A 24,852-nucleotide genomic window follows, 5' to 3' on the forward strand; every position below is an offset into this window, starting at 1 on the left:
ACAAAAGATGCCCCTTGAAAGGCAAAGAACCTAACCGGGCCGTGGAAGAAACATCCGCCGACCAGTGACGGAGCCAAAGTAAACGTCTGGCCGCTACTGCTGAACTCATAACCCGGGACAGCGAACGCACCAAGTCATACAGTGTATCCGCTACATACGCGACCGCCTCTACGTGGTCCGCCTCCGAAGTGTCGGAACCAGGGGGTGCATCCTGAAAATCCTGCAGCTACCTCAGACATGCTCTCTGCATAAAACTGGAGCACACGGCAGCCCGAAGTCCCAAGACAGCACTCTCAAAAACTCTTTTAAGGTGAAGCTCTAACTTCTGATCCTGTACATCCTTGAGGGCCGCGGACGCCTCCACCGGAATCGTAGTCTTTTTTTTTGTGACCGCGGAAACCGCCGCATTCACCTGCAGAAGAGCAAAAAGCTCCAAGATTTGTTTTGGAAACGGTTAGAGCTTGGCCATAGCTCTACCTACCCTCAAACCGGAGTCCGGGGAATCCCACTCATGCTCAATCAACTGTCGCACTGACCTATGATACAGGAACGCGGAAGGAGGAGCCCAAAGACTGTCCAGAACGGGATCCGCCCCATCCAATTCTGGAGCCTCTTGAGGGGGTTTTAAACCCAGCTCCTCAAGGACTTGTGGAAGCAAAGAAACCAACTCCTCCCTCCGGAATAACCGAAGAATCTTGGGATCATCCCCTTCTGCCACCGATGGCATGTCAATGTCATCTCCGTGATCTGGGTCTTTTTCCGGGTCCCGAGCAAGCAGATCTGGTACTGAGGAACCCGGCGCTGCCCCTGCCAGAGGGATCGGACCCTGTGAAGCTCCCTGTGCCCCCTGGAGCTAGGCCCCCTCAGGATGCTGGCGTCCCGCGGCCACGCGGACCTGGGATCGGAACACAAAGGCCGCAGACCCGGGTCCTGAGGAGCGAGAGGCAAAGGTAAACTCCCTAAATCCTCCTGTTGTGCCAGATAAGCTTGGTGCAGCAGGAGAATAAAATCAGGCGAAAAAGGATGCGAACCCGGAGGCAAAATGGGGGCCGGGTCTGCCTTCCGGATGACCCCTGCTCATCGGGGGGACCGGGATGAACCGGGGACAGCCGTGGTGGGTGATTCCTTTCCACCTCCAAAAATGGCAGCTCACGGGAATCTGGCTCCAAAATGGCCGCCGCTTCCGCCACAGGGAAGCCGGCAGCCCCGGGGACCTTGGAAGACAGCAAAAATGGCCTGACCGCAGCAGCCATGTGCTTACATAGGCGCCGGCGTTTTGAAACCCCCGGGAGGAGAAAGGGTCCTTCCCCCCTCGAAACGCAGCCCGAGCACAGCCCCAAGTGGCTGAGCCGCGCTGGAATGGCTCAACACGCGCGGCATGCCGAGCCGCGAACCATGCTGACAGAGAAGAAAAAACAGCTGAGAGCAAAAATCGGCGTGACCCGCTGGGGGGAGGATTGCTCAGAGCCTTACCCTTTAGCTGACTTCCTCTTCCTTGTTTTTTTTTTAAACTTTAAACAAGTATTAAAAAAGAGAACAGAAACAGAGAGATTCCCTCTGAAGCTGAAAGGAGCTGTCCAGCACAAATCAGCCTATTTTAAACAAGGAGCGAATCCCCTGCAAGAAAAAGGAGAAGGGCTGGAAGCCACACGGCCGGCCTCGTGGGGGAGGAATCTGGACCACCAGATGTACACCCCACGGTATCAAATTGGACCCAAATGGTCCACCTCAACCAAACAAGACAGGTTCCAGAAGGAGAACCCCGTCCCTGGGAGGAAGGCTCACCCAAAAAGAGAAAAAATCTAAAAGACAAGGGTAAAGAAAAAAGGAACTGCAGGTTTACGCACCCGCCATCTGCTGGAGACAGAGAAATACTGAGCTACTGCAGGTGGCACCACGGATTTTCAAGCAGTGTCAGTGAGGCTTTCTATGTCTCCATCTGCTGGTGGGGATGAATAAACCCAGGAGTCTGGACTGATCTGGGTACGTACAGGGAACTAACTTTTTGTCATGGCTGTCTCTTTGTGGCAGTCCAGGGCACAGCAAAAAAAAATGCCTCTGTGCATCTGCACTGTACTCTGCAGTATAGTGCAAACCCATTCCCTTCCAATGCACAAAGCCAAAGTTTTTGGAGCAATCATATCCTTATATACACATTTTGAGCAGGCTTGGCCAGTTTTCTTTCGTCATTCAATGTTGTAGCCATTCTCGTCTCCACCAGCAAGATGTCCTTGTCTGGGTAAATAATCCCTTCCTGAGGAGGTGGAGACTTCTGTCCGCCCCTTTTTATTTTGTTGCTTTTGTGCGGCGTTAATTGTCAGAATCGAGCAGTTACTAACTTAATCACATTGATAGTAGTGGGATCCTTAACACATCTGCTTTTAGAAGAATGCCCACGGGAAGATTATTATCCTGTACGATGAAGATGAGAGGATAGCCAGCCAGGCTGCTACCACCATGTGTGAGAGAGGATTTGAGAATGTGTTCATGCTGTCTGGGGGTGAGCTCTTCTACTGCCTACCTTTCATGATGCATCTGGGGGTTTTTGGGGGGTTTTTTTCAAGTTTTCTTCTGATGCAAATTTTCCAGGATGTCTTACCCTTTTGTTTTGTGTTTGTGCATCATGTGCTTATCCCTCTCGGGCACTCCCATAGCAGATCCAGCAGGGCTTTTGCTAACTGGGATGAAATGGGGGAATCTTCTGCCCGGTTGAACCTGCAAATGCTATGTTAGAGCCAGTAACATGCTCACTTCCTTATCCCCCAGCTCCAAATAGAAATCAGAGCAGCTTTATTGGGGGGGGGGGGGAGGGAGGTGGGTTGTAGCCTGGCATTGAAGTAGTCATTACAGAGACATTCAGGGGCGCAGCTCCTCTCCTTCCTCCCCATTCCACTTTTTTTTTTTTTATCAGTATTTTCCTTGTTACTCTTTGGGATTATAACTCATTCAGAACAAGTCTCAGCATTCTTTTGTAATTATCTTGGGCTTTTCCTCAATATTTTGTTTTTTGGTCCAACAGTTTCCTATTGCTTCTTTGGGCTGTTGGCTCAATCAGATCTAGCCTCTGTTGGGCTATGATGCTCTGAGCTTTCAGCTGTAACTGCTTGGGGGTTATTTCCCCTGCTTTATATATGCCACCCAACTCAGCCCGGTTATCGCAGCAACAGTTCTTGGCTGAAGTCCACAGGTCGCAGCTCTTTCTGGAACCTGATTAACAAGTACTCCTTTCCCCAGGGGCTGTGAATGCTGCCTGGGCAGCAGAAGCCTGGACTTGAGAATCCAGTTCAGGTCCTCTGCATGAGCAGCAGGCAGCCCTATCCTGTGTGCCTTAAAGGGAACACAGGCAGGAATACTATCTGCTGGGAGAGGCTTGTGATGCCCATGTCATTACCTGCAGGTCTCAAAATCATATCACAGAAGTTCCCTGAAGGGTTAATCACCGGTTCCTTCCCTGAGACTTGTCTTCAGCAGCCAAACCAGGGTGGGATGACTCGAAAGCGCTCCATGCCGAGAGAGCCATCTTTGCCTGCGGAGAACAAGTGGAGATTTTCAGCCAGTGATCTTGAAAAGCTACAGCAGCACCTTGATCGGATGCTGCTAGCCAAAGAGTCTTCCCGTAAGTAGTGCTTTCAAATTGTAGTGCACCAGAACAGTATCTACACAGTATATTCCACCATAACTTGTAAGTCTCCTACAATGATGGGGCAATGATGTTTTGCAGCAAATCTAACATTCCCTGTACGTACCCGGATGAGTCCAGACCGTGGGTTGAGCCTCCTGTCCAGCAGATGGAGACAGACCAAAACTGTAAGGGTATCCTATATCAGGACAGAGCCTACCCTACACCCCTTCAGTATTCATCTGTCTCCAGCAGATGCAGGCAGCTGATCCTATGGTTCCCCTCCTTCTTCTTCCCTTAGTTTCTCTGAGAGGATCTTCTTTCTTTTCTGGTCTGGATCAAGCAAGTATTTAATTCTTGGTCATAAAAAAAAGAGGACTTTGAAAGATTTCTCCTTTTTTCTCACAGAGACAGTTCTGTCTCTCCGCTCTGCTAGGAGCCTAGCGGGGGCTTGCCCTCCACTTTTTTCACCCTAGGCTCCTCTTTCCAGGTGACCATCTGGGGTGATACTGGTGGTCCAGTCACTCCCCCATTGGCTAGCTGTCCACTGTTGAACAGTACCCTTTGGCTTGTGAGGGAGAGTTTTTTTCCCCTGGATTTGCTGAGCTATAAAAAAAAAAAAAAAAGGGTACAGGCAGGGCTGGTTTTCTAATTTGCTTGGTTTTAATACCTCTTAAGCACTGTGGACAGCTCCGGCAGCGTGCAGAGTTCAGTCGCTGCCTCCGCTGTCTGACGGCTATAGCCCTGCACACCTCAGCTGTTTTTACTTTTTCAGCGATTTTTTTTCTCCCGCACTGATGCCGCGTCCCAGCGCCTGTAAGGCCCGTGGGGAGCCTGCCATGCGGCTCTCCCGCGGAGGGCTCTTTACGGGTGCCTACCAGGTGGGGAGGGTCCCTCATCGGTCCCTTTGTCCACGGCGACCCGTGGGCGAGTTCCACGCCGCGTGGCCAGGCCGTTCCCAGCCCAAAAAACTGCGGGAACGGCAGCCATCTTAGAAGCAGGCTCTAATGCAGAACTGGATGTGCAGGAAGAAGGTGGGCCCGATTCTTTAGTTTCCCCACCAGATTTGAGCCCCCCTCATTCCCCGGAGGGGGTGCCTGACTTTTGCCTCCCCCCCCCACCCCCCGGGAAGTCTAAGTCTCTTGTTTCTCCGCAGAGTTTGTGCTGCTTATGCACAAGTCCTATCTAGCTAGCTTACAGCAGGAGGTTGATTCATCCCTGGCCCCCCCCTGCCTAAAATCCTGCAAATTTCTCCTCCGCAACCTCCAAAGGCACGGAGGGACAGGGCACTGTTAGGGTCAGGGTGGTTCCGGGGGTCCCGCCCTCCCAGACCCCCCCCCCCCCCCCAAGCCGCTGTCGGCCCTGACTCCTGATCCGGATGTTGATCCTTTGCTTCCTAACCCCCCCCCCCCCCTTTCAGGGGGACGATCCTTGGGTCCTCCGTTTATTTCAAAAGGAGGAACTGGAACCGCTCATTCCCTTCATCTTGCAGGAACTGGGAATTGAGGTGCCCCCTGCGGATACAGTTACGGCCGCAATGCCTGCCAACATGGACCCGATCCTGGCGGGACTTAGGGCTCTTCCATGTACTTTTCCATTTCACCCTATGCACAAGCTGATGCTTCTTAGGGAATGGGAGTCCCCAGAGGCAGGACTCCGAGTGGGTAGGGCTATGGACAAGCTCTACCCCCTCCCTGAGGACTGTTTGAATTTGCTAAAGATGCCCAAGGTGGATTCCTCTGTTTCGGCAGTTACCAAACACACCACCATCCCGGTGGTGGGGGCTATGGCTCTGAAGGATGTCCAAGACCGTAAGTTGGAATTTTACCTCAAACGCATCTTTGAGGTCTTGTCCTTGGGAGTTCAGGCGACAATCTGCAGCAGTCTCATGCAACGGGCAAGCCTTAGGTGGGTTCAGCAATTACTCAGCACCCAAGATCTCCCGTCTGCAGAGGCGGAGCAGGCGGATCGCTTAGAAGGAGCGATTGCGTATGGGGCGGACGCTCTTTACGATCTTCTGCGAGTGCAAGCCAAAGCCATGGTCTTTGCGGTTTCAGCCAGACGCCTCCTCTGGCTGAGAAATTGGTCTGCAGACGCCTCTTCCAAAGCGCAGTTGGGAACGCTTCCCTTCAAGGGACAGTTGCTTTTTGGTGAGGTCCTAGAGCAACTTATCAAATCTCTGGGGGAAAATAAGGTTCATAAGTTGCCAGAGGACCACTCGAAACAGTCTAAGCCTTTCTTACCCTCTCGCACTTGATTCAGGGGGCAACACCGGTTAAATGTCAGAGCACGGGGTTCCTTTCCGAGAGGTAATGCTTCCCGATCTCAATCCTGGTCTCATTCCTTTCGGGGACGCTGACCCTTCAGGGATAGTAGACAGCAACACTCGGCCACAAAATCCTCCTCCCAATGAAATGGAGCCGGCTCATTCCTCTGTTCGAAACTTAGATGGACAACTGTCCCTGTTTCTCGAGGAATGGGCCAACATAATGACGGATCAGTGGGTCCTAGAGGTGATAGAAAAAGGCTATGCGTTAGAATTTTCTTGAGACCTACCGGATCATCACCTAATTTCCCCTGCGGAAGTCGAAAGAGGCCTGCAGTCGAACAGATCCTGAGCAGGCTGCTGGATCTGGGTGCCATAGTCCCAGTCACAGTGGAGGAACAAGGGTCCGGCCAATATTCCATCTACTTTGTCGTTCCCAAAAAGGAGGGCTCCTTTCGTCCAATTTTGGATCTCAAATGCGTCAACTGGGCTCGCAAGGTTCTCCATTTTCGGATGGAAACTTTGAGGGCAGTGATAGCGGCGGATCCTGATTCGCTGCGATCATCAGCGGTATCTTCGGTTTGAGATACTTGGCTAACATTTTCAGTTTTGAGCGCTCCCATTCGGTCTCGCCACAGCGCCGCACACTTTCACCAAGGTAATGGTGGTAGTGGCGGCCACCCTGCGTCAAGACGGAGTGCTAGTCCACCTTTATCTGGACGATTGGCTCATTCGAGCCAAATCAGAGTCTCTTTGCAAGCTGGCGGTCAGCAAGGTCCTGTCTTGTCTGACCTTTCTGGGGTGGGTCATCAACTTTCCCAAGAGTAAACTTCAACCATCCCAGACTTTTGAATTTCTGGGGCCGCAATTCGACACTCGAGTCGGCAAGGTGTTTCTTCCGGAGGTCCGATCGCTCAAACTCAGGGACCAAGTGCGCAATTTTCTCTCCCTTGCCCTGCCAACGGCCTGGGACTATCTTCAAGTTCTGGGATCCATGGCTTCCACTATCGATCTGGTCCCTTGGGCGTTTGCGCATATGCGTACGTTACAGAAAGCCTTGCTATCCTGCTGGAAACAGATATCAGAACAGTTTCGGACGCCCCTCCTGCTCTCCGAGTCTACCGTCGTCGAACTGCATTGGTGGCTATCGCCTGCCCATCTTCGGAAGGGGGTTTCCCTTCAGACGTCGCAGTGGATTGTGGTAACAACAGACTCCAGCCTCTCCGGCTGAGGAGCTGTGTCTCAGACCCAGTCTACTTAGGGGTATTGGTCTCTGGTCCAATCTCGCTGGCACATCAATCGATTGTAAGCTCGAGCAGTTCACCTGGCTCTCAAGGCTTTCCTTCCCTTACTCCTTCACAAGGCGGTGCGGGTCCTATCGGACAACTCCACCACGGTAGCCTACATCAATCAACAGGGGGGCACCAGGAGTCGCCTAGTCGCTCTGGAAGCTAGCAAGCTCTTTGCCTGGGCGGAGTGTTACCTAGAGCGCTTAGCTGCGTCCCATATTGCGGGGAAGGAGAACATTCAGGTGGATTTCCTCAGTTGCCAGCGGTTAGACCCCGGCGAGTGGGTGTTGTCGGACGAAGCGATGAACCTGATCCTCCGCAGGTGGGGTCCCCCTCACTTGGATCTGATGGCCACCGTGAGCAATGCGAAAGCTCCCCGGTTCTTCAGCCACAGATGGGAACATTGCGTGGAAGGGGTGGATGCCCTGGTCCTCCCCTGGCCCCACGACGTTCTACTGTATGTGTTCCCTCCTTGGCCATTAGTGGGCAAAGCGCTTCGAAGAATCGAGCTTCATCGCGGTCCCGTCATTCTAGTGGCACCAGAATGGCCCCGCAGACCATGGTTTGCGGACTTCGTGAATCTCCGCCTCGGTCATCTTCCCCATCGTCTTCAGCAGGGTCCCGTATTTTTTGATCAGGCAGATCGCTTCTGTCTGGCGGCCTGGCTTTTGAACGGCGAAGATTGAGAAAGAAGGGATATAAGGAAGAAGTTATATCCACTCTGTTACTGGCTAGGAAGCCGACTACCTCACTTGCTTATGTCCAAGTATGGAAGGTTTTCAAAAATGCGTGTGCCGCCTCGGGTGTATTGGCTCATAAAGCTCTGGTTTCCCAGGTCCTTTGCTTTCTCCAGAACGGTCTCTCCAAGGGTTTGTCTTTCAGTTCCTTGCGAGTGCAGGTCTCCACTCTCGGTTCCCTCTTAGGTACCATTGACGGTTACTCAGTGGCAGCTCATCCAGATATCGTCCGTTTCCTCAAGGGAGCCAAGCACTTGAATCCTCCGGTCCGGGTTACTTGTCCCTCGTGGAGTCTTAACTCGATTCTCTGGGTTCTCTGCGAAGCTTCTTTTGAACCTTTAAGGCGGGCTACGCTTAAGGATTTGACTCTCAAAACCGTCATCTTGGTGTCCATTTGTTCTGCCAGAAGGGTCTCAGAGCTCCAAGCGCTGTCGTGCAGGGAACCTTTTCTATGTTTCTCGGTTTCAGGGGTATCCCTTAAGACGGTACCCTCTTTCTTGCCAAAGGTCGTGTCTTCTTTTCATGTCAGTCTGTCCAAGGAACTTCCAGCCTTTTCTTCTACAGAAGTAGCAAACACATCTGGGGGTAATCTACGGTGCCTAGATGTGAAATGGATTTTGCTGCGTTACCTTCAGGTTACAAATGAGTTCCGGGTCTCTGATCACTTGTTTGTTCTGTGGAGTGGTCCAAATAAAGGTAATAAGGCTTTCCAAGGCCACTATTGCGCATTGGATAAAGGAGGCCATTGCATCAGCTTACATCTGTAAGGGTCAACCAGTACCGGAATGCTTAAAAGCTCATTCCTTACAATCTCAGGCTACTTCTTGGGTGGAGAGTTAATAGGTCTCTCCGAAGGAAATATGTAGGGCAGCTACTTGGAAGTCCCTGCATACTTTTGCTCGTCATTACCGTCTTGATGTGCAGGCTCCCGTTCTTGGCTCCTTCGGGTGGCAGGTTCTTTGAGCGGGACTGTCTTGGTCCCCCCCGTTTAGGGAAGCTTTGGTACATCCCACGGTCTGGACTGATCCAGTTACGTACAGGGAAAGGAAAATTGGTTCTTACCTGCTAATTTTCATTCCTCTAGTACCACGGATCAGTCCAGACACCCTCCCCTACTAGATCTGTTACATCCGCTCGAAGGTTCTCTTTTATCTACAGGTTTTCAATTATCTGACTTTTTTCTATTCTTACTCAAAGCACCGGAAGCATCTTATAGATGAAAATACAATATTTTAATTAAGAGCGTTTGTTCATTCAGAATTCTTTCAATTGTTCACTTGTTAGATTTACCAGTTTTTTCCTTGTTGCTTGCTTGATCCTTGGGACATCATATCTGCTTTGAAAGTGCTTTATACTGAAGGGGTGTAGGGTAGGCTCTGCCCTGATATAGGATACCCTTACAGTTTTGGTCTGTCTCCATCTGCTGGACAGGAGGCTCCACCCACGGTCTGGACTGACCCGTGGTACTACAGGAACGAAAATTAGCAGATAAGAACCAATTTTCCTTTCCTTTGGATGAGGTTGTCAAGTATTTAGAAATCCATTTCATTTGTTGCATCAGACATAAATAATCATGCACTCAGCTTTTGCCTGGTCTATTCAGAAGGGTGTAGAGCCTACATGTTAACATATGGGCAGGGGTTCAGAGTAAGAATCTATTTGAAAAATGGAAGGCAAAATCTAGAATTTCTCTGGCAAGTCTGTTTCTTTTTTCCATCTCGGCTAGTCCAGAGCTCCCCATCACAATGCTGCGCTTATTAACCCTTATCACTGGCTCTCTGCTTTTTCCTAATTGTTTTAATATTATAAGTGGAATGAAACATGCATAATAGAGCAGTTTATGTTGTCTGGCTCTGTATAAGAAGGGATGTATGCAGATAAGGAACATAGAAACGGAAATTATGATGTGAAATTTTATAGGATGCTCCCCCTTCCTCGTGAAATGCAGTCTGTCAAATCTTTGAACAGCAGTTTTCTTTAAAAAAGGATTTTTCCTGTATTGTGAGAGCTGGAACATAATTCCTGAACAAAAAGCTCATGTTTCTTAGCATCTAGTCAGATGAATCCAGAACAAGTGGGTTATGCACCTCTACCAGCAGATGGAGATGGAGCAAGCTGACTTCACAGTATATATACCCCTGCAGTGACATCAACCTGCCAGTATTCTCCGCATTCAGCAGGTGGTGAACGTACATCTCCCTACTGGGGATTGCTTCATTCTGAGAAAGGAGAATTAAGGAAATAAATGTGCACCACTCTTCTGCGGTGATACCAAATGGTTCCTCCCCCAGTTGAGAATTCCTGAAGTGATTTCCGTGGTCCCTCAGATGAGTGCGTTAGTCCGGTAGCTGGTTTTCAGCCAGCGTGGACTTAGCTGCCGAGCACGGTGGTGATGGTACACGCCCTCTCCCCCTGCAGCCGGAGACAGTCTTTGTACTCAGCTGGGTAAGGCTGAGTGCCGGTAAGTTTAAAAAAAAAAAAAAATGTAATATACAATACTTAGAAGGCTTTTGTTGCATAGGCTTTCTCCTTCCCCCGGTCTCCATGCTCAGCGCGCCGTTCGTCCCGCTCTGTTGGAGGTCGAAGCACATGGGCAGCCTGGCTGGTTGAGCAGCTTCCTTAGGCTAGGCCCCGCTCTGAGGCTTTTTCGCTGCACTCCGTGTGGTAGGCCGCAACAGCATTTTGCGCGCTTTCTCAGGCTGCCCTCTACAGGATTATTGGTTTGGCATGTGTGTCTAGTTGTGCGCCAGGTTGTGCACCCAATGTTTGGATGCACAGTCGAGCCTTATAGTCTGTGCATCCAAGTTACGTGGCGCTGTAGTGGCCGCACGCTTACCTGTGCACACAAGTGTACTGAGCACTTACGTTTTTTAGGATGCTTATCTTTGGGATGACTAAGTCTTGGACGCCTAGTTAGGCACCTAGGTGTGTGTCACCTAAGTGTTGGATGCCTAATTTTTGGGTGCCTAAATTGGAAGAATATACATGCCCTCCCCTCCCCAAAAAAAATAGATGTACACCCCCAGCCGCTGCTCAGCACACTGTTGGCCATAATGGCGCCTATACCTAAGAAGCCTAAGCGCCCTTCTCTTTAACTGTCTGTTCCCTGTCAGTCCAGACCATGTGTTGAGCCTCCTGTCCAGCAGATGGAGACAGACCAAAACTGTAAGGGTATCCTATATCAGGACAGAGCCTACCCTGCAGCCCTTCAGTATTTGTCTGTCTCCAGCAGATGCGATTCCCTGATCTGTCTTAGTTAGCCCTCTTCGGCGGGTTATCTCCTTCTTTTCTTTTGTAAAGATCAAGCAAGTACTTTATTGTCTTTTACTTAAAAAAAAAAAAAAGTACATGGAATTGTCTCTGCATTTATTTATTTGTTTATTTAATGAGTTTTATATACTGTCATTCGGAATCGTCAAAATAACTGTATATACAAAGTCAGATACTATATACATAACGCCATCATAACTGTTTACATTCCGTAGCCTAGGTCCTTTTCCCAGTGGTCCGTAGGTGGGGTGAAACTGGTGGTCCAGTCACTCTCCCTTACCTGGCTGCCTTGCTCCAGGACGTCTCTTCCCCAGCAGTACCCCTAGGGAGGTTCCATTCCCCTAGCTACAGTACTACCAGTAAAAAAAAAAAAAAAAATAGAAAGAAAAGGAAATTGACTGAAATAAAAGTGTACTTCTGCATTGGGCATTTTTACTAACCTAGTCAGCAGCCGAGGTTTTTTTTCTGGAGGAGCGTGCAGGGTTCGACCTGCTGCCTCCGCTCCTCCCGGCAGCACAGCCCAGCTGATTTTCTTTCTGCTCGCGGCTTCTCCTGTCAGAGGATGCCGCGATCTCACTGCATGTGGGGAGCCTGCATCGCGCCTCTCGTGCGAAGGACTTTGTTCCAGGTGTCTGCCGGGTGGGGAAGGTCCCTCCCCGCCAGCGGCAAAAAATCAAGCCTGCGGACGCTCCTCACACCGCATGGCTAGGCCGTTCCCGGGTCGACAAAACCATGGGAACGGTGGCCATTTTGGGTGTTTCGGCAGCCCCCGATTCGGGGCTGCAGGGGGGTGAAGATTCAATTTCGGCAGCCCCCCCCCCCCCCCCCCCCCCCCCCGATTTAAGTCCCGTGCAGCCCCACAATGTGGTCCCTGACCCCCCCTCCCCCCCCCCCCCCCGCCCCCACTCCCCTCCTGCAAGTCCAGGCCACGTTTTACTTCAGAGTTTGTGCTTTTAATGCACAAATCTTATCTGGCCAGCTTGCAGGAGTAGGAGGACCCTTCCTCAGGTCCCCTCCTGGCCAAGATTCTGCGGATGCCCCCTCTGCTCGCTCCTGCGGCTCCGGATCCTCAGGGGTCCGTCAGGGTGCGGATGGTTCCGGGGGCCGCCCCCGGACCCCCCGGCCTCTCTGGTAGCTCCGGTCCAGGATCCGGATGCGGAGCTGGCGGAGACGCCCCCCCCTGGAGGGGGATGACCCCCGGGTGCTACGGCTATTTCAGTGGGAAGAACTGGAGCTCCTCATTCCCTTCGTTCTTCAGGAGTTAGGGATCGAGGAGCCCCCAGCAGATTCTCTTACGGCCACTCTGCCTGCACATATGGATCCGGTCCTGGCGGGACTTCGGTCTCCAGCCTGCGCTTTTCCCTTCCATCCTATGCACACATTGCTGCTCCTTCGGGAATGGGAGGCTCCCGAAGCGGGGCTTTGCATAGAGAGAGCCATGGACAATCTCTATCCTCTCCCTGAGGATTGCCTGGACATGCTGAAAATTCCCACAGTGGATTCTTCAGTCTCCGCTGTTACCAAGCATACCACCATTCCTGTGGTGGGAGCTGCAGCCCTAAAGGATGTGCAGGATCGCAAGCTTGAATTCCAACTTAAACGCATTTTCGAGATTCTGGCCCTGGGAGTTCGGGCGACGATCTGCAGCAGTCTCATGCAGCGGGCAAGCCTTAGGTGGGTACAACACAATTACTCGGCACCCAGGACTCCCGTCTACAGAGGCGGAGCAGGCTGAACGATTGGATGGCGCCATTGCGTATGGGGCAGATGCCCTGTATGATCTACTCCGAGTCCAGGCAAAGGCGATGGCTTCGGCGGTCTCGGCCAGATGACTCCTCTGGTTACGTACTTGGTCGGCGGATCCATCGTCCAAGTCTTGGTTGGGCACTTTGCCTTTTAAGGGTAAGTTGCTTTATGGCGAGGACCTTGAGCAGCTTATCAATTCCTTGGGTGAGAACAAGGTCCATAAGCTGCCTGAGGACCATCCGAAACAATCGAGCGCTTTTGTTCCCTCTCATACCCGCTTCAGGGGCCAACGTAGATACACTGTGCGGGCACGAGGGACCTCTACTAGGGGCTATCCATCCAGATCTCAATCTTGGTCTCAGTCCTTTCGAGGCCGCCGGTCCTTCTGGGATGGCGCCTCTCAACGTACTACGCCCAAGCCAGCCCCCCCAATGAGATTCGGTTGGCCCATTTCCCTGTCCCCAACCTCGGTGGTCGTCTCTCCCGGTTTTACGGGGAATGGGCCAAAATTATATTGGACCAGTGGGTTCTCGAGATTATAAGACACGGTTACGCTTTAGAGTTTGCTCGAGATCTGCCGGATCTGTACGTAGTCTCTCCTTGCCTAAGGCTGAAGCGGGATGCCGTGGATCAAACCCTCACCAGACTCCGCGGACTGGAGGCTATTGTCCCAGTCCCGACGGACGAACTTGGCGCCGGCCAGTATTCCATCTGCTTCGTAGTGCCAAAAAAGGACGGTTCCTTCCGTCCAATTTTGGACCTCAAGAGAGTCAATCGGGCCCTCAAGGTACCACATTTTCGGATGGAGACCCTGAGGGCGGTCATAGTGGCTGTTCACTCCGGCGAATATCTGGCCTCCCTCGACCTGACGGAGGCTTACTTACACATCCCAATTCGTCACGAGCATCAGAGATAACTGCACTTCCACATCCTGGACCAGCATTTTCAGTTCCGGGCGTTGCCTTTCGGTCTAGCCATGGCGCCGCACACTTTTACCAAGGTCATGGTGGTGGTGGCAGCCGCCCTCCGGCGGGAAGGAGTTCTGGCCCATCCTTACCTGGACGACTGGCTCATGCGGGCCAAGTCGGAGATTCTTTGTCGACAGGCAGTCGACCAGGTCCTTGCTCTCCTTACCTCTCTCTGGTGGATAGTCAATTTCCCCAAAAGCAATCTACCGTCTCAGGTGTTGGAATTTCTGGGGGCGTGCTTTGATGCCCAGGTCGGCAAGGTGTTCCTGCCACACGCTCGGGCGTCCAAGCTTATGGATCAAATGCGCAACCTGCTCTCGCTCACGTTTCCAACGGCGTGGGATTACCTTCAGGTCCTGGGGACCATGGCCTCCACCATCGACCTGGTTCCTTGGGCTTTTGCGCATATGCGATCTTTACAGAGAGCTTTGCTGTCCCGTTGGCAGCCGGTGTCGGAACAGTTTCAGACGATTCTCTCACTTTCGGACTCTACTGTTGCTTGACATACAGTGGTGGCTTTCGCTGCTGCACCTCCTGAGGGGAATGCCCCTTCAGACTCCACAGTGGATTATAGTCACGACAGATGCCAGTCTCTCCGGCTGGGGGACGGGCTGCCAGTCCCAGGCCACGCAGGGTTCCTGGTCACCGGTCCAGTCCCGCTGGCACATCAATCGTCTGGAGGCCCGGGTGGTCCATCTGGCTCTTCAAGTTTTTCTTCCTCTATTACGTGGTAGGGCGGTAAGAGTCCTCTCAGATAACTCCACTACGGTGGCTTACATCAGTCAGCAGGGGGGCACCTGGAGTCGCCTGGTAGCCTTGGAAGCCAGCCGGCTCCTTGCCTGGGCGGAGCGTCATCTGGAATGTCTGGCAGCCTCTCACATAGCGGGCAAGGAGAACATGCAAGCCGATTTCTTGAGTGGCCAGCGTCTCGATCCCGGCGAGTGGGAGCTCTCGGACAGAGCGATTGAGCTGATCATCAAAAGGTGGGGACCCCCCTCACCTGGATCTCATGGCAACCTTGAGCAATGCCAAAGCCAACAGGTTCTTCAGCCACTGGAGGGAGCACTGTTCGGAGGGAGTGGATACTCTGGCTCTCCCGTGGCCTCACGACATCCTCCTCTACGTGTTTCCTCCCTGGCCTCTCGTGAGCAAAGTTCTTCGACGAATAGAACTCCACAAAGGGCCGGTCATTCTGGTGGCTCCCAAATGGCTCTGCAGGCCATGGTTCGTGGATCTGGTAAACCTGGCGACGGACGGACCTCTTCGTCTCTGTCATCTCCCAAGCCTGCTACGGCAGGGTCCCGTATTTTTCGACCAGGCAGATCGCTTTTGTCTAGCGACCTGGCTTTTGAATGGAGGAGACTGAGACTGAAGGGATATAAAGAGGAAGTTATCTCTACCCTCCTTCAGGTAGTCTTCTACTTCGTTGGCTTATGTTCGCGTCTGGAAAGTCTTTGAGAATGTCTGTGCTGAATTGGGTGTTTCGGTGCGCTCGGCCCCGGTCTTGGTCGTCCTTTCTTTCCTTCAGAAGGGTCTTTCCAAGGGACTTCCTTCAGCTCGTTGCGCGTCCAAGTATCTGCTCTTGGTTCTCTCCTAGGTCGGGTGGAAGGTCACACCGTGGCGTCTCACCCAGACGTGGTTCAGTTCCTCAAGGATGCCAAGCATTTGAGGCCGCCCGTCCCGGCCACTTGTCCATCCTGGAGTCTCAATTTGGTCCTTCGGGCTCTCTGTGTGGCTCTGTTCAAACCCCTCCGTCGGGCTACTCTCAAGGATCTTACGCTCAAGACAGTCTTTCTTGTGTCTATTTGTTCCGCTCGGCAGGTGTCAGAGATTCAAGCGCTGTCCTGTCGGGAGCCCTTCCTGTGGTTTTCTGATTCGGGAGTTTCTCTCAAAACTGTTCCTTCCTTCTTACCAAAGGTTGTCTCTTCCTTTCATGTCAATCAGTCGGTAGAGCTTCCCTCGTTCTCTCCTGAGGACATCGCGAGTTCCATCGGGGGCGGTCTTCGCTGACTTGACGTGAAACACGTGTTACTGCGCTGTCTCCAGGTCACCAATGACTTTCGGATCTCAGATCACCTTTTTGTTCTCTGGAGTGGTCCAAATAGGGGCAAACAGACTTCTAAGACCATTATTGCCCGGTGGTTGAAGGAGGCGATTTCGTCGGCCTATATCTGCCAAGGTCTGGAGGTTCCTGAGGGTTTAAAAGCTCATTCTTTACGTTCTCAGGCTACTTCATGGGCAGAGAGTCAATCGGTCTCTCCACAGGAAATATGCAGGGCTGCAACATAGAAATCCCTGCATACCTTTGCTCGTCATTACCATCTTGATGTGCGAGCACCGGTTTTTGGTACTTTCGGTTGGTAGGTGCTTTGAGCGGGACTGTCTCGTTCCCACTCGTTTTAGGGAAGCTTTGGTACATCCCATGGTCGGACTGATCCGGGTACGTACAGGGAAAAGAAAATTAGTTCTTACCTGTTAATTTTCGTTCCTGTAGTACCACGGATCAATCCAGACACCCTTCCCTGTTTTTTTCCTTTTTTTCTGCCGACCACTCGAAGCTCTTTTCTACAGGTCTCTGAAAGAAAGTTACCTATTGTCTTATGGACACCGGAAGCATCTGTATTTGATGATCGAGGATATGCAAGAGCATTCTTATCCAGAGGTCTTTCAGTGTTTGTAATGGCTTAGTTTGTTACTCACTTGAGTTTTTCAGTTACTTGCTTGATCTTTTTTCTTGATCTTTTTTCTTGGTTATCTTTGTTCTTATCTGCTTTGACAATGGTTATACTGAAGGGCTGCAGGGTAAGCTCTGTCCTGATATAGGATACCCTATCAGTTTTGGTCTGTCTCCATCTGCTGGACAGGAGACTCAACCCATGGTCTGGACTGATCCGTGGTACTACAGGAACGAAAATTAACAGGTAAGAACTAATTTTCCTTTATATTAGGGCATCTCAGACAGCGCTGTTTGGAGGCTCAGGAAGAATTATCTTCCTCTGATTTCACTAAACCTGGTTCTTCCCAGCCGGATGTAGGTCTGGGGAAAGACAACTCAGGCGCCTGAATTTAGACTTCCCCTAGCTGGTTTCTCAGCAGGGGATGGTAGCTCATTGAGTACACCTCAGGTGCTTCCTGGTTTGGATACTACTTTTTTATGGATAGAATTTTTCCAGGGGTGCATTCTTTTCTTCAGACACAGTCTTCAACCCTGTTCAATGCTCCCAGAGCAGAGGCGCAGGTAAGAACCCTGGACCTTCTGTTAAATGCCAGAGTACTCCTGGAGTGGCAGTGGGTCTTCCAAATAGAGATCCGGATGGCATGGATGATGGTGCCAATCCTGACTCTTGAGGATGGTGAAATTCCTCCAGGATTAGAACCATATAGAACTATGCTATGGTTCTTTCATAGCAATGAACTGCTAGCTCTGATTTCCCAGACCTTGGAAATGCTCGGGGTTCCTGAGGAAGATTCCGGGTCTGAGCCGAAGAGAAATCCATCTTGTTTTCCTTGCATGATGGAGGCCATTCAAGAATTGATTGATCTTGAGTGGGGCATCTCAGAGGCTAATTTCAAAGGGGGATAGGGTTTTGGAAGGCCTGTACCCTCTGGATCCAGTGCTAAGAGAGCGCTTACATTTTCCGAAGGTAGATGCACTTGTGTGTGCAGTCTCCAAGTGGACTACTATTCCTGTGGAAGGAGGAGCGGCCTTGAAGGATGCTCATGATAAAAAGACTGAGTCTATCTTTAAGCAAGCATTGAAGCAGTGGCAATGACCTTGCAGATCACTTCTTGTTGTTCCTTGATAGCTCACTCTTGTTTGCTTCTCTCCCATAAGGTTGATGACTCTGGGGTAAGCTCCAGGGTAAGCTTCTTGGCAAATGCAGGCTATAATTTGGTCCACACTTCAGCCAAAGGGATGGCTTCTATAGTAGCAGCCAGACGTCAATTATGATTGAGAAATTGGTCGGCCGATGTGACCTCCAAGGCGAACCTCACCAAATTGCCCTTTAAAGGCTCACTTTATTTGGGAGTGAGGTGGAGGAACTGGCCAGTAAGTGGGGCAATCTCCGGTTCCTTGTTTGCCAGAGGATAAGAAGCAGACGCAGCACTCCTTTAACATGAGAGGTCGTGTTTGAGGATCCGAGCGTTTTTGACCCTATAGAGGAGCAACCTTTCAGCGGACTCGACCTTTCGGTAGGTCTCAATCCTTTCGTCCCAGACGGGCATCTCCCGAGCTTCCCAATGAAGGTTTGCTGACCCACCCCGGGAACAGGAAATAGTGGGATGCCTCTCTCTCTCTTTTATCAGAGGTGGGATGAAATCACATCAGATCAGTGGGTCCTGAAAGTGATGTGAGAAAGTTATGCGATGGAGTTTCACAGTGTTCCTTGACATGTTCATGGAGTCTCCCTGCCACTCCCAGCAGACAAAGTAAGAGCAGACTTTCTTAGTAGGGAAGGTCTTGACCCAGGAGCGTGGGCGTTCTCAGACAAGGCGTTTCAGCTGATTCGGAATTGCTGGGATCTCTCATTCCTAGACCTGTTGGTGTCTTTGCATAATGTGAAAGGGCACTTAGAGAAGATAAGGCCATCGCGGAAAGATTAAATGATTTCTTTGCTTCGGTGTTTACTGAAGAGGATGTTGGGGAGGTACCCGTAATGGAGAAGGTTTTCATGGGTAATGATTCAGATGGACTGAATCAAATCACGGTGAACCTAGAAGATGTGGTGGGCCTGATTGACAAACTGAAGAGTAGTAAATCACCTGGACCGGATGGTATACACCCCAGAGTTCTGAAGGAACTAAAAAATGAAATTTCAGACCTATTAGTACAAATTTGTAACTTATCATTAAAACCATCCATTGTACCTGAAGACTGGAGGATAGCAAATGTAACCCCAATATTTAAAAAGGGCTCCAGGGGCGATCCGGGAAACTACAAACCAGTTAGCCTGACTTCAGTGCCAGGAAAAATAGTGGAAAGTGTTCTAAACATCAAAATCACAGAACATATAGAAAGACATGGTTTAATGGAACAAAGTCAGCATGGCTTTACCCTGGGCAAGTCTTGCCTCACAAATCTGCTTCACTTTTTTGAAGGAGTTACTAAACATGTGGATAAAGGTGAACCGGTAGATATAGTATACTTGGATTTTCAGAAGGCGTTGACAAAGTTCCTCATGAGAGGCTTCTAGGAAAAGTAAAAAGTCATGGGATAGGTGGCGATGTCCTTTCGTGGATTGCAAACTGGCTAAAAGACAGGAAACAGAGAGTAGGATTAAATGGACAATTTTCTCAGTGGAAGGGAGTGGACAGTGGAGTGCCTCAGGGATCTGTATTGGGGACCCTTACTTTTCAATATATTTATAAATGATCTGGAAAGAAATACGACGAGTGAGATAATCAAATTTGCAGATGACACAAAATTGTTCAGAGTAGTTAAATCACAAGCAGATTGTGATAAATTGCAGGAAGACCTTGTGAGACTGGAAAATTGGGCATCTAAATGGCAGATGAAATTTAATGTGGATAAGTGCAAGGTGATGCATATAGGGAAAAATAACCCATGCTATAATTACACAATGTTGGGTTCCATATTAGGTGCTACAACCCAAGAAAGAGATCTAGGTGTCATACTGGATAACACATTGAAATCGTCGGTTCAGTGTGCTGCAGCAGTCAAAAAAGCAAACAGAATGTTGGGAATTATTAGAAAGGGAATGGTGAATAAAACGGAAAATGTCATAATGCCTCTGTATCGCTCCATGGTGAGACCGCACCTTGAATACTGTGTACAATTCTGGTAGCCGCATCTCAAAATAGATATAATTGCGATGGAGAAGGTACAGAGAAGGGCTACCAAAATGATAAGGGGAATGGAACAACTCCCCTATGAGGAAAGACTAAAGAGGTTAGGACTTTTCAGCTTGGAGAAGAGACGACTGAGGGGGGATATGATAGAGGTGTTTAAAATCATGAGAGGTCTAGAACGGGTAGATGTGAATCGGTTATTTACTCTTTCGGATAGTAGAAAGACTAGGGGGCACGCCATGAAGTTAGCATGGGGCTCATTTAAAACTAATCGGAGAAAGTTCTTTTTTACTCAACGCACAATTAAACTCTGGAATTTATTGCCAGAGGATGTGGTTAGTGCAGTTAGTATAGCTGTGTTTAAAAAAGGATTGGATACGTTCTTGGAGAAGAAGTCCATTACCTGCTATTAAGTTCACCTAGAGAATAGCCACTGCCATTAGCAATGGTAACATGGAATAGACTTGGTTTTTGGGTACTTGCCAGGTTCTTGTGGCCTGGATTGGCCACTGTTGGAGGCAGGATGCTGGGCTTGATGGACCCTTGTTCTGACCCAGTATGGCATTTTCTTATGTTCTTGTGTTCTTATGTTTCTTCTGCCGCAGGAGGAAGTCATTGGAGATTGATGCCCTAGTGCAGGAGTGGCCAGAAGGCAAGTTGCTGTATGCCTTTCCTCCATGCCCCATGTTGAGCAGACTGATTTGAAGGATCGAACACCACAGAGGGATGGTGCTGTTGGTCGATCCAGATTGGCCCAGGAGACTGATATGCAAATCTGCAGAGGCTCCTGGTGGATTTTTCTCTTCGACTTCCAGCGCACAGGAACCTGTTGGAGCCAGGGACCTGTTCTTCACGAAGATCCAACTAGATTTTGTCTTACAGTATGGCCCTTGTAAGGGCTCGCTTGCTGAAACATAGATATGCTGCGGCAGTGATTTCCACTTGCTAAGAACTAGAAAGTTCTCCACTTCCTTGGCTTATATGTGGGTTTGGAGAGTGTTTGAGACCTGGTGTGAGGATCGAGGTACTCTTCCTTCCTTGGTCAGGATTCCGCTCATTTTGGAATTTTGCATGATGGCTTGAATAAAGGCTTGGCTTTCAATTCCTTAAAGGTGCAAATAATGACTCTCGCCTATTTCATGGATCCTTGTCAGCTCATCCTGATGTGGCCGTTTTCTGAAAGGAGTGAAACATCTTTCTCCTCCTTTTTGGTTTCCGGTGCCCCTATGGAGCTTTAATTTGGTTTTGGATGTTTTTGCAGGCCCTACGTTTAGACCACTATGTACTCTATCCTTGCAGTTGCTGACCTCGAAAACAGTGTTCCTTGTGGCAATTTGTTCTGTGCGTAGGATTTCCGAACTACAGTCCTTGTCTTGCTGGGAGCCATTTCTCCAGGTGACTCCAGGGTTGCTACAGCTGCATACTGTTCCTTTCTTTTTACTAAAGGTGGTTATTGAGTTTCACTTGAATCAGTCCATCTCCCTGCCATCTCTGGATAGAGAGAGAGAGATGTAAAGGAGTGTCGTCTATAGCGACACTTGGATGTCAAGAGGCATATTGTCAGGTATCTGAAAGTTACTGAGCCTTTGCGGAAGTTGGATCACCTGTTTGTCCTTCATGGTGGTACTAGGCAGGGAGAGCCAGCCTCGCGGGCTACAATAGCTTGCTGGATTAAGGAGGTAGTCTCGGTTACATACATGGATGTTGGCCGTTCCCTAGTCAGTTTAGGGCTCATTACATTAGGACTGTGTGGTGTCATGGGCAGAAGTTAAATTGTTGTCTCCCATCTACATTTGCCAAGCTGCAACATGGTCATTGTACACACCTTTGCCAGGTATTATTGTCTGGATGTTCAGGCCCGGGAGGACATGGCCTTTGCACGTGCAGTTTTGATTGGACCGTGGGGAGTGTAGCTTGAGTATATCCCACTTGTTCTGGATTCATCTAACTGGATGTTAAGAAATGAGAAATTACTACTTACCTGATAATTTCCTTTTCTTTAGGACAGTCAGATGAATCCAGCTTCCCTCTCTTGGCTGCCGAATGATTGCATAATGATCCTCCTGTGTGTTAAAGGGATTACTGATAAGTGTTACTCCAGTCCCTAGACTAGTGTTATTACTTTCTTGTCTGAGCTCAACGTTGCCTGTTGGCTGAGTATTGCAATGGTTATCTGTTTTTATTCAAGTTTTTTTGCTAGTCTGTCCACAGTTGCTAGTCTGTCCGCAGCCTGATGTCACTGCAGGAGTATATACACTGTGATGTCAGCTTGCTCTGTCTCCATCTGCTGGTAGAGGTGCATAACCCACTTGTTCTGGATTCATCTGACTGTCCTAAAGAAAAGGAAATGATCAGGTAAGTAGTAATTACTCATTTTCAATTAGAAGGTGTTTCATGGGAAGTAAGGCTCACAGTGGATTATTTGAAATGTAGTTCAGAAGACTTGATTTCATATGATGCAGATGTTCTCCTAAACTATAGTTCCCACAAAAGATTAGTGAAGCTGCTTCCTGTTCAAAATGTGATTTGTCTCTTAGTAACAATTACAAAAATGAAAAGCAGATATAACACTGAAAATTTAGAAAGACTGTAATTTCATCGAGACATGGGTTTTTGTTTGTTTGTTTGTTTGTTTTCTTTTTCAGGCCGGCTCGGATATTTTTCGGCATCAAAGCTCGAGTCCAAAGCAATGGGTTCCTGGAGTAACAAGTCCCTTTCCTCTGCCACCAGCTCCCGCTCCCAGGGCAGCACCGGCCTGCAGAACAAGCCGTGGAGATAAAGCGGTGTCTCGGCCTTTTCCTTCCTTCGGGAGCCCTGCACCCCCCACTTTTGTCCCACACACCTGGTTCCCATGAAAACAAGCTGCTAAGACAAGGACAGCTCACACCATGCACCATTCTGCAGCCAAACAGTCCAGGTAGATGGGCTAACACAGATGATGACCTTTGGCCAGATTTTTTTGTTTTTTAAATTATTTAAGCATTTTTATACGTGTAGGGAAAAATTATTAATTTTAAGCTTGTTTTGCTGGTCTCTTTTTTTTTTTTTTTTTTACATTTTCTGGTTATTTTAGAAATAATTTATCTGTATTTGGTATTTTGCAGTAGATGTCTCTCTTCTTTTAAAGCAGATATATGTATATTGCTTAGATTTGGGACATGCTTGTATTCCCCTCCCACCCCAACTTGTGTTAGGGATCACAGGATAACAAAGCTTCTGTTGGTTCCCTGCTCTCTGGTGCAGCCAGTGTGATCAATAAGGAGCCCCAGTGCAGAGGCAGTTCAAAGGCAGAGACAGGGAGGAAGTGGCGCGGCCCATCTCCCACACACTGTCTGCAGGAATCCTTCACAGGGCAAGCTTAGGGGTCCTGTTTCCATTTCACAATCACATAACGATCCTGGATGACAAGGTAGGAAAACCTTGATTATGTCGAAGTGGGAGGGTGGGCATCATTTGAAAGTTATTTTATGAAGCACTTTGAAACCCTGGACTGAGAGCAAAGGACACTGAGATAGCCCCAGTGCAATATAATTGGACTGGGTGAATGTTTTTATAGGATGGAGCAGACAAATGGTTCTTTTTTTTTTAAATAAATTTTGGGGTTGTCTCTTCAAATGCTGTCCTGGCTGCCCACCCTCATGAAGTTAGTATTTTATGAAATGACTGCTCTTCTTTTCAGAGTCTCTGACTGCTTTAATGATGTGCCAGCCGTGGTTAGAAAGTAACTTGAATACATTCCCAAGGGCAGCTACTATTAAGCACGGAAGACTTTGTGGGGAAAACAGCTTGCTCTGGTGCCTAAAATCAGGCAAACTCTATCAGGGTGCTTATGGTGAGATTTAGTATTTGTTTGGACAACAAAGACAATGCTAGGAATTGTACTTATGTTAAAGGAAATGGTTTTATATGCTGATACGTTACAACTTGAAAATAAAACAATGATATGGAAAAGATGTACGTAAAACCTTCAAAACTTATAACTTGATTTCAGCCTCATCACTCAGAGTTCCTTAACTCAGAGTCTGATTGAAAAGCAGTTCACTCCCTGCTAGCCCCCAAGTATTGGTTTACCAAGCAGATTCACTCTCTAACTTCCATGGTGCTACTTTCTCATTGGACTCTGCTTTGGCGTCATAGAGCAGATCCTCCCCCTCTGACCTCTGCTGGACTGCATGATAAATAGATCCTTCTGTGAGCTCATACAACTTCTTCCCTTGCATCTACTATACTGCTCCCTCCCTCTCTCTGGTAGAACATACCTGCCCCCGACATCAGCCTGCCAGTATTCTCCATCTCCAGCAGATGGTGGACATGCATCTCCTGATCGGGATTGCTTGTGGTAAAAATAAATAAATAAATAAAAGAAGATAGACTATTCCAACGCATTGCTTGAGCTCCTGAGGTGACACTCATTTGTCCCGCCCTCATTTGAGCAATTTAAGTCTGGGAGCCTGGCCTAGCATAAACTTAAAAAAAAAAATGGTGGAGAGGCCGTGGGAATGCTTAGTGGTAAAGGCCTTGTGCCCTCCCCCCATAGCCAGTGACCCAATTGTGTTCTCAGCCAGGGAGGGCTGAGCTCAGGCAAAAAATAAATAAATAATAAAATAACAGTGTAGGGAAATTTTAGTCCCCTCTTTTTTTTTCCTTACCGGGTCCTTCTTCCTTGGCGTTTGTTACTCGGCGTCTCTTACCCTCTTTTCCCTCTCATTTCTCTGGGGAGATGGTGGAGGCAGCCCGGGCTCAGTGGGTTGAGCAGCTTTTGAGCTAGGCCCCGTTCCTCTGACTTGGTTTGGTTAGTCACATAGTAGGCCTCGGCGGCAAATTTTTTTTTCCCCTGCGCCTAGGTGTGTGCACTTTCTCGCCGCGTAGTTGTGGCCTGACATGGGCACACACATGCGCAGGTACTTGTGCACATAAGGCTGTGGCTTGGACTTGTGAGCAGATTTGTGCATGGAAGTTCTTGTGCATGTAAAACCACAGACTAGATTAGAGCGTATATTTGCACATAAGGGGATACTTGTGCGCATAGCCGTGGCCCAGTTTTGGGCACATATTTGTGTGTGTACATCCGGGCACGATTGGTGTGTGCGTAGGAGGCTGCCTAGAGCCGAGTGCAAGAAAGCTATAGCGCTGGAGACAAAAAAGT

At 49.4% G+C, this 24,852-nt stretch overlaps 1 protein-coding gene across 3 annotated transcripts in view; it reads left to right on the top strand.

Annotated features, from left to right (window-relative positions):
- The window catches only part of CEP41 (centrosomal protein 41), a 91,718-nt gene extending 68,058 nt beyond the window's left edge, over window positions 1–23,660 (top strand). For all 3 annotated transcript variants that reach the window (XM_029616032.1, XM_029616031.1, XM_029616030.1), the window contains exons 9-11: window positions 2,386–2,500; window positions 3,398–3,616; window positions 22,352–23,660. In XM_029616032.1, the coding sequence (XP_029471892.1) occupies window positions 2,386–2,500; window positions 3,398–3,616; window positions 22,352–22,485 (468 nt within the window). In that variant the 3' untranslated portion in view covers window positions 22,486–23,660. The remainder of the gene's footprint in view (window positions 1–2,385; window positions 2,501–3,397; window positions 3,617–22,351) is intronic.
- The last annotated feature ends 1,192 nt before the right edge of the window (window positions 23,661–24,852 follow it).

This window comes from Rhinatrema bivittatum, chromosome 9 (genome assembly GCF_901001135.1).
Source record: "Rhinatrema bivittatum chromosome 9, aRhiBiv1.1, whole genome shotgun sequence".
Classification (NCBI taxonomy): Eukaryota; Metazoa; Chordata; class Amphibia; order Gymnophiona; family Rhinatrematidae; genus Rhinatrema; species Rhinatrema bivittatum.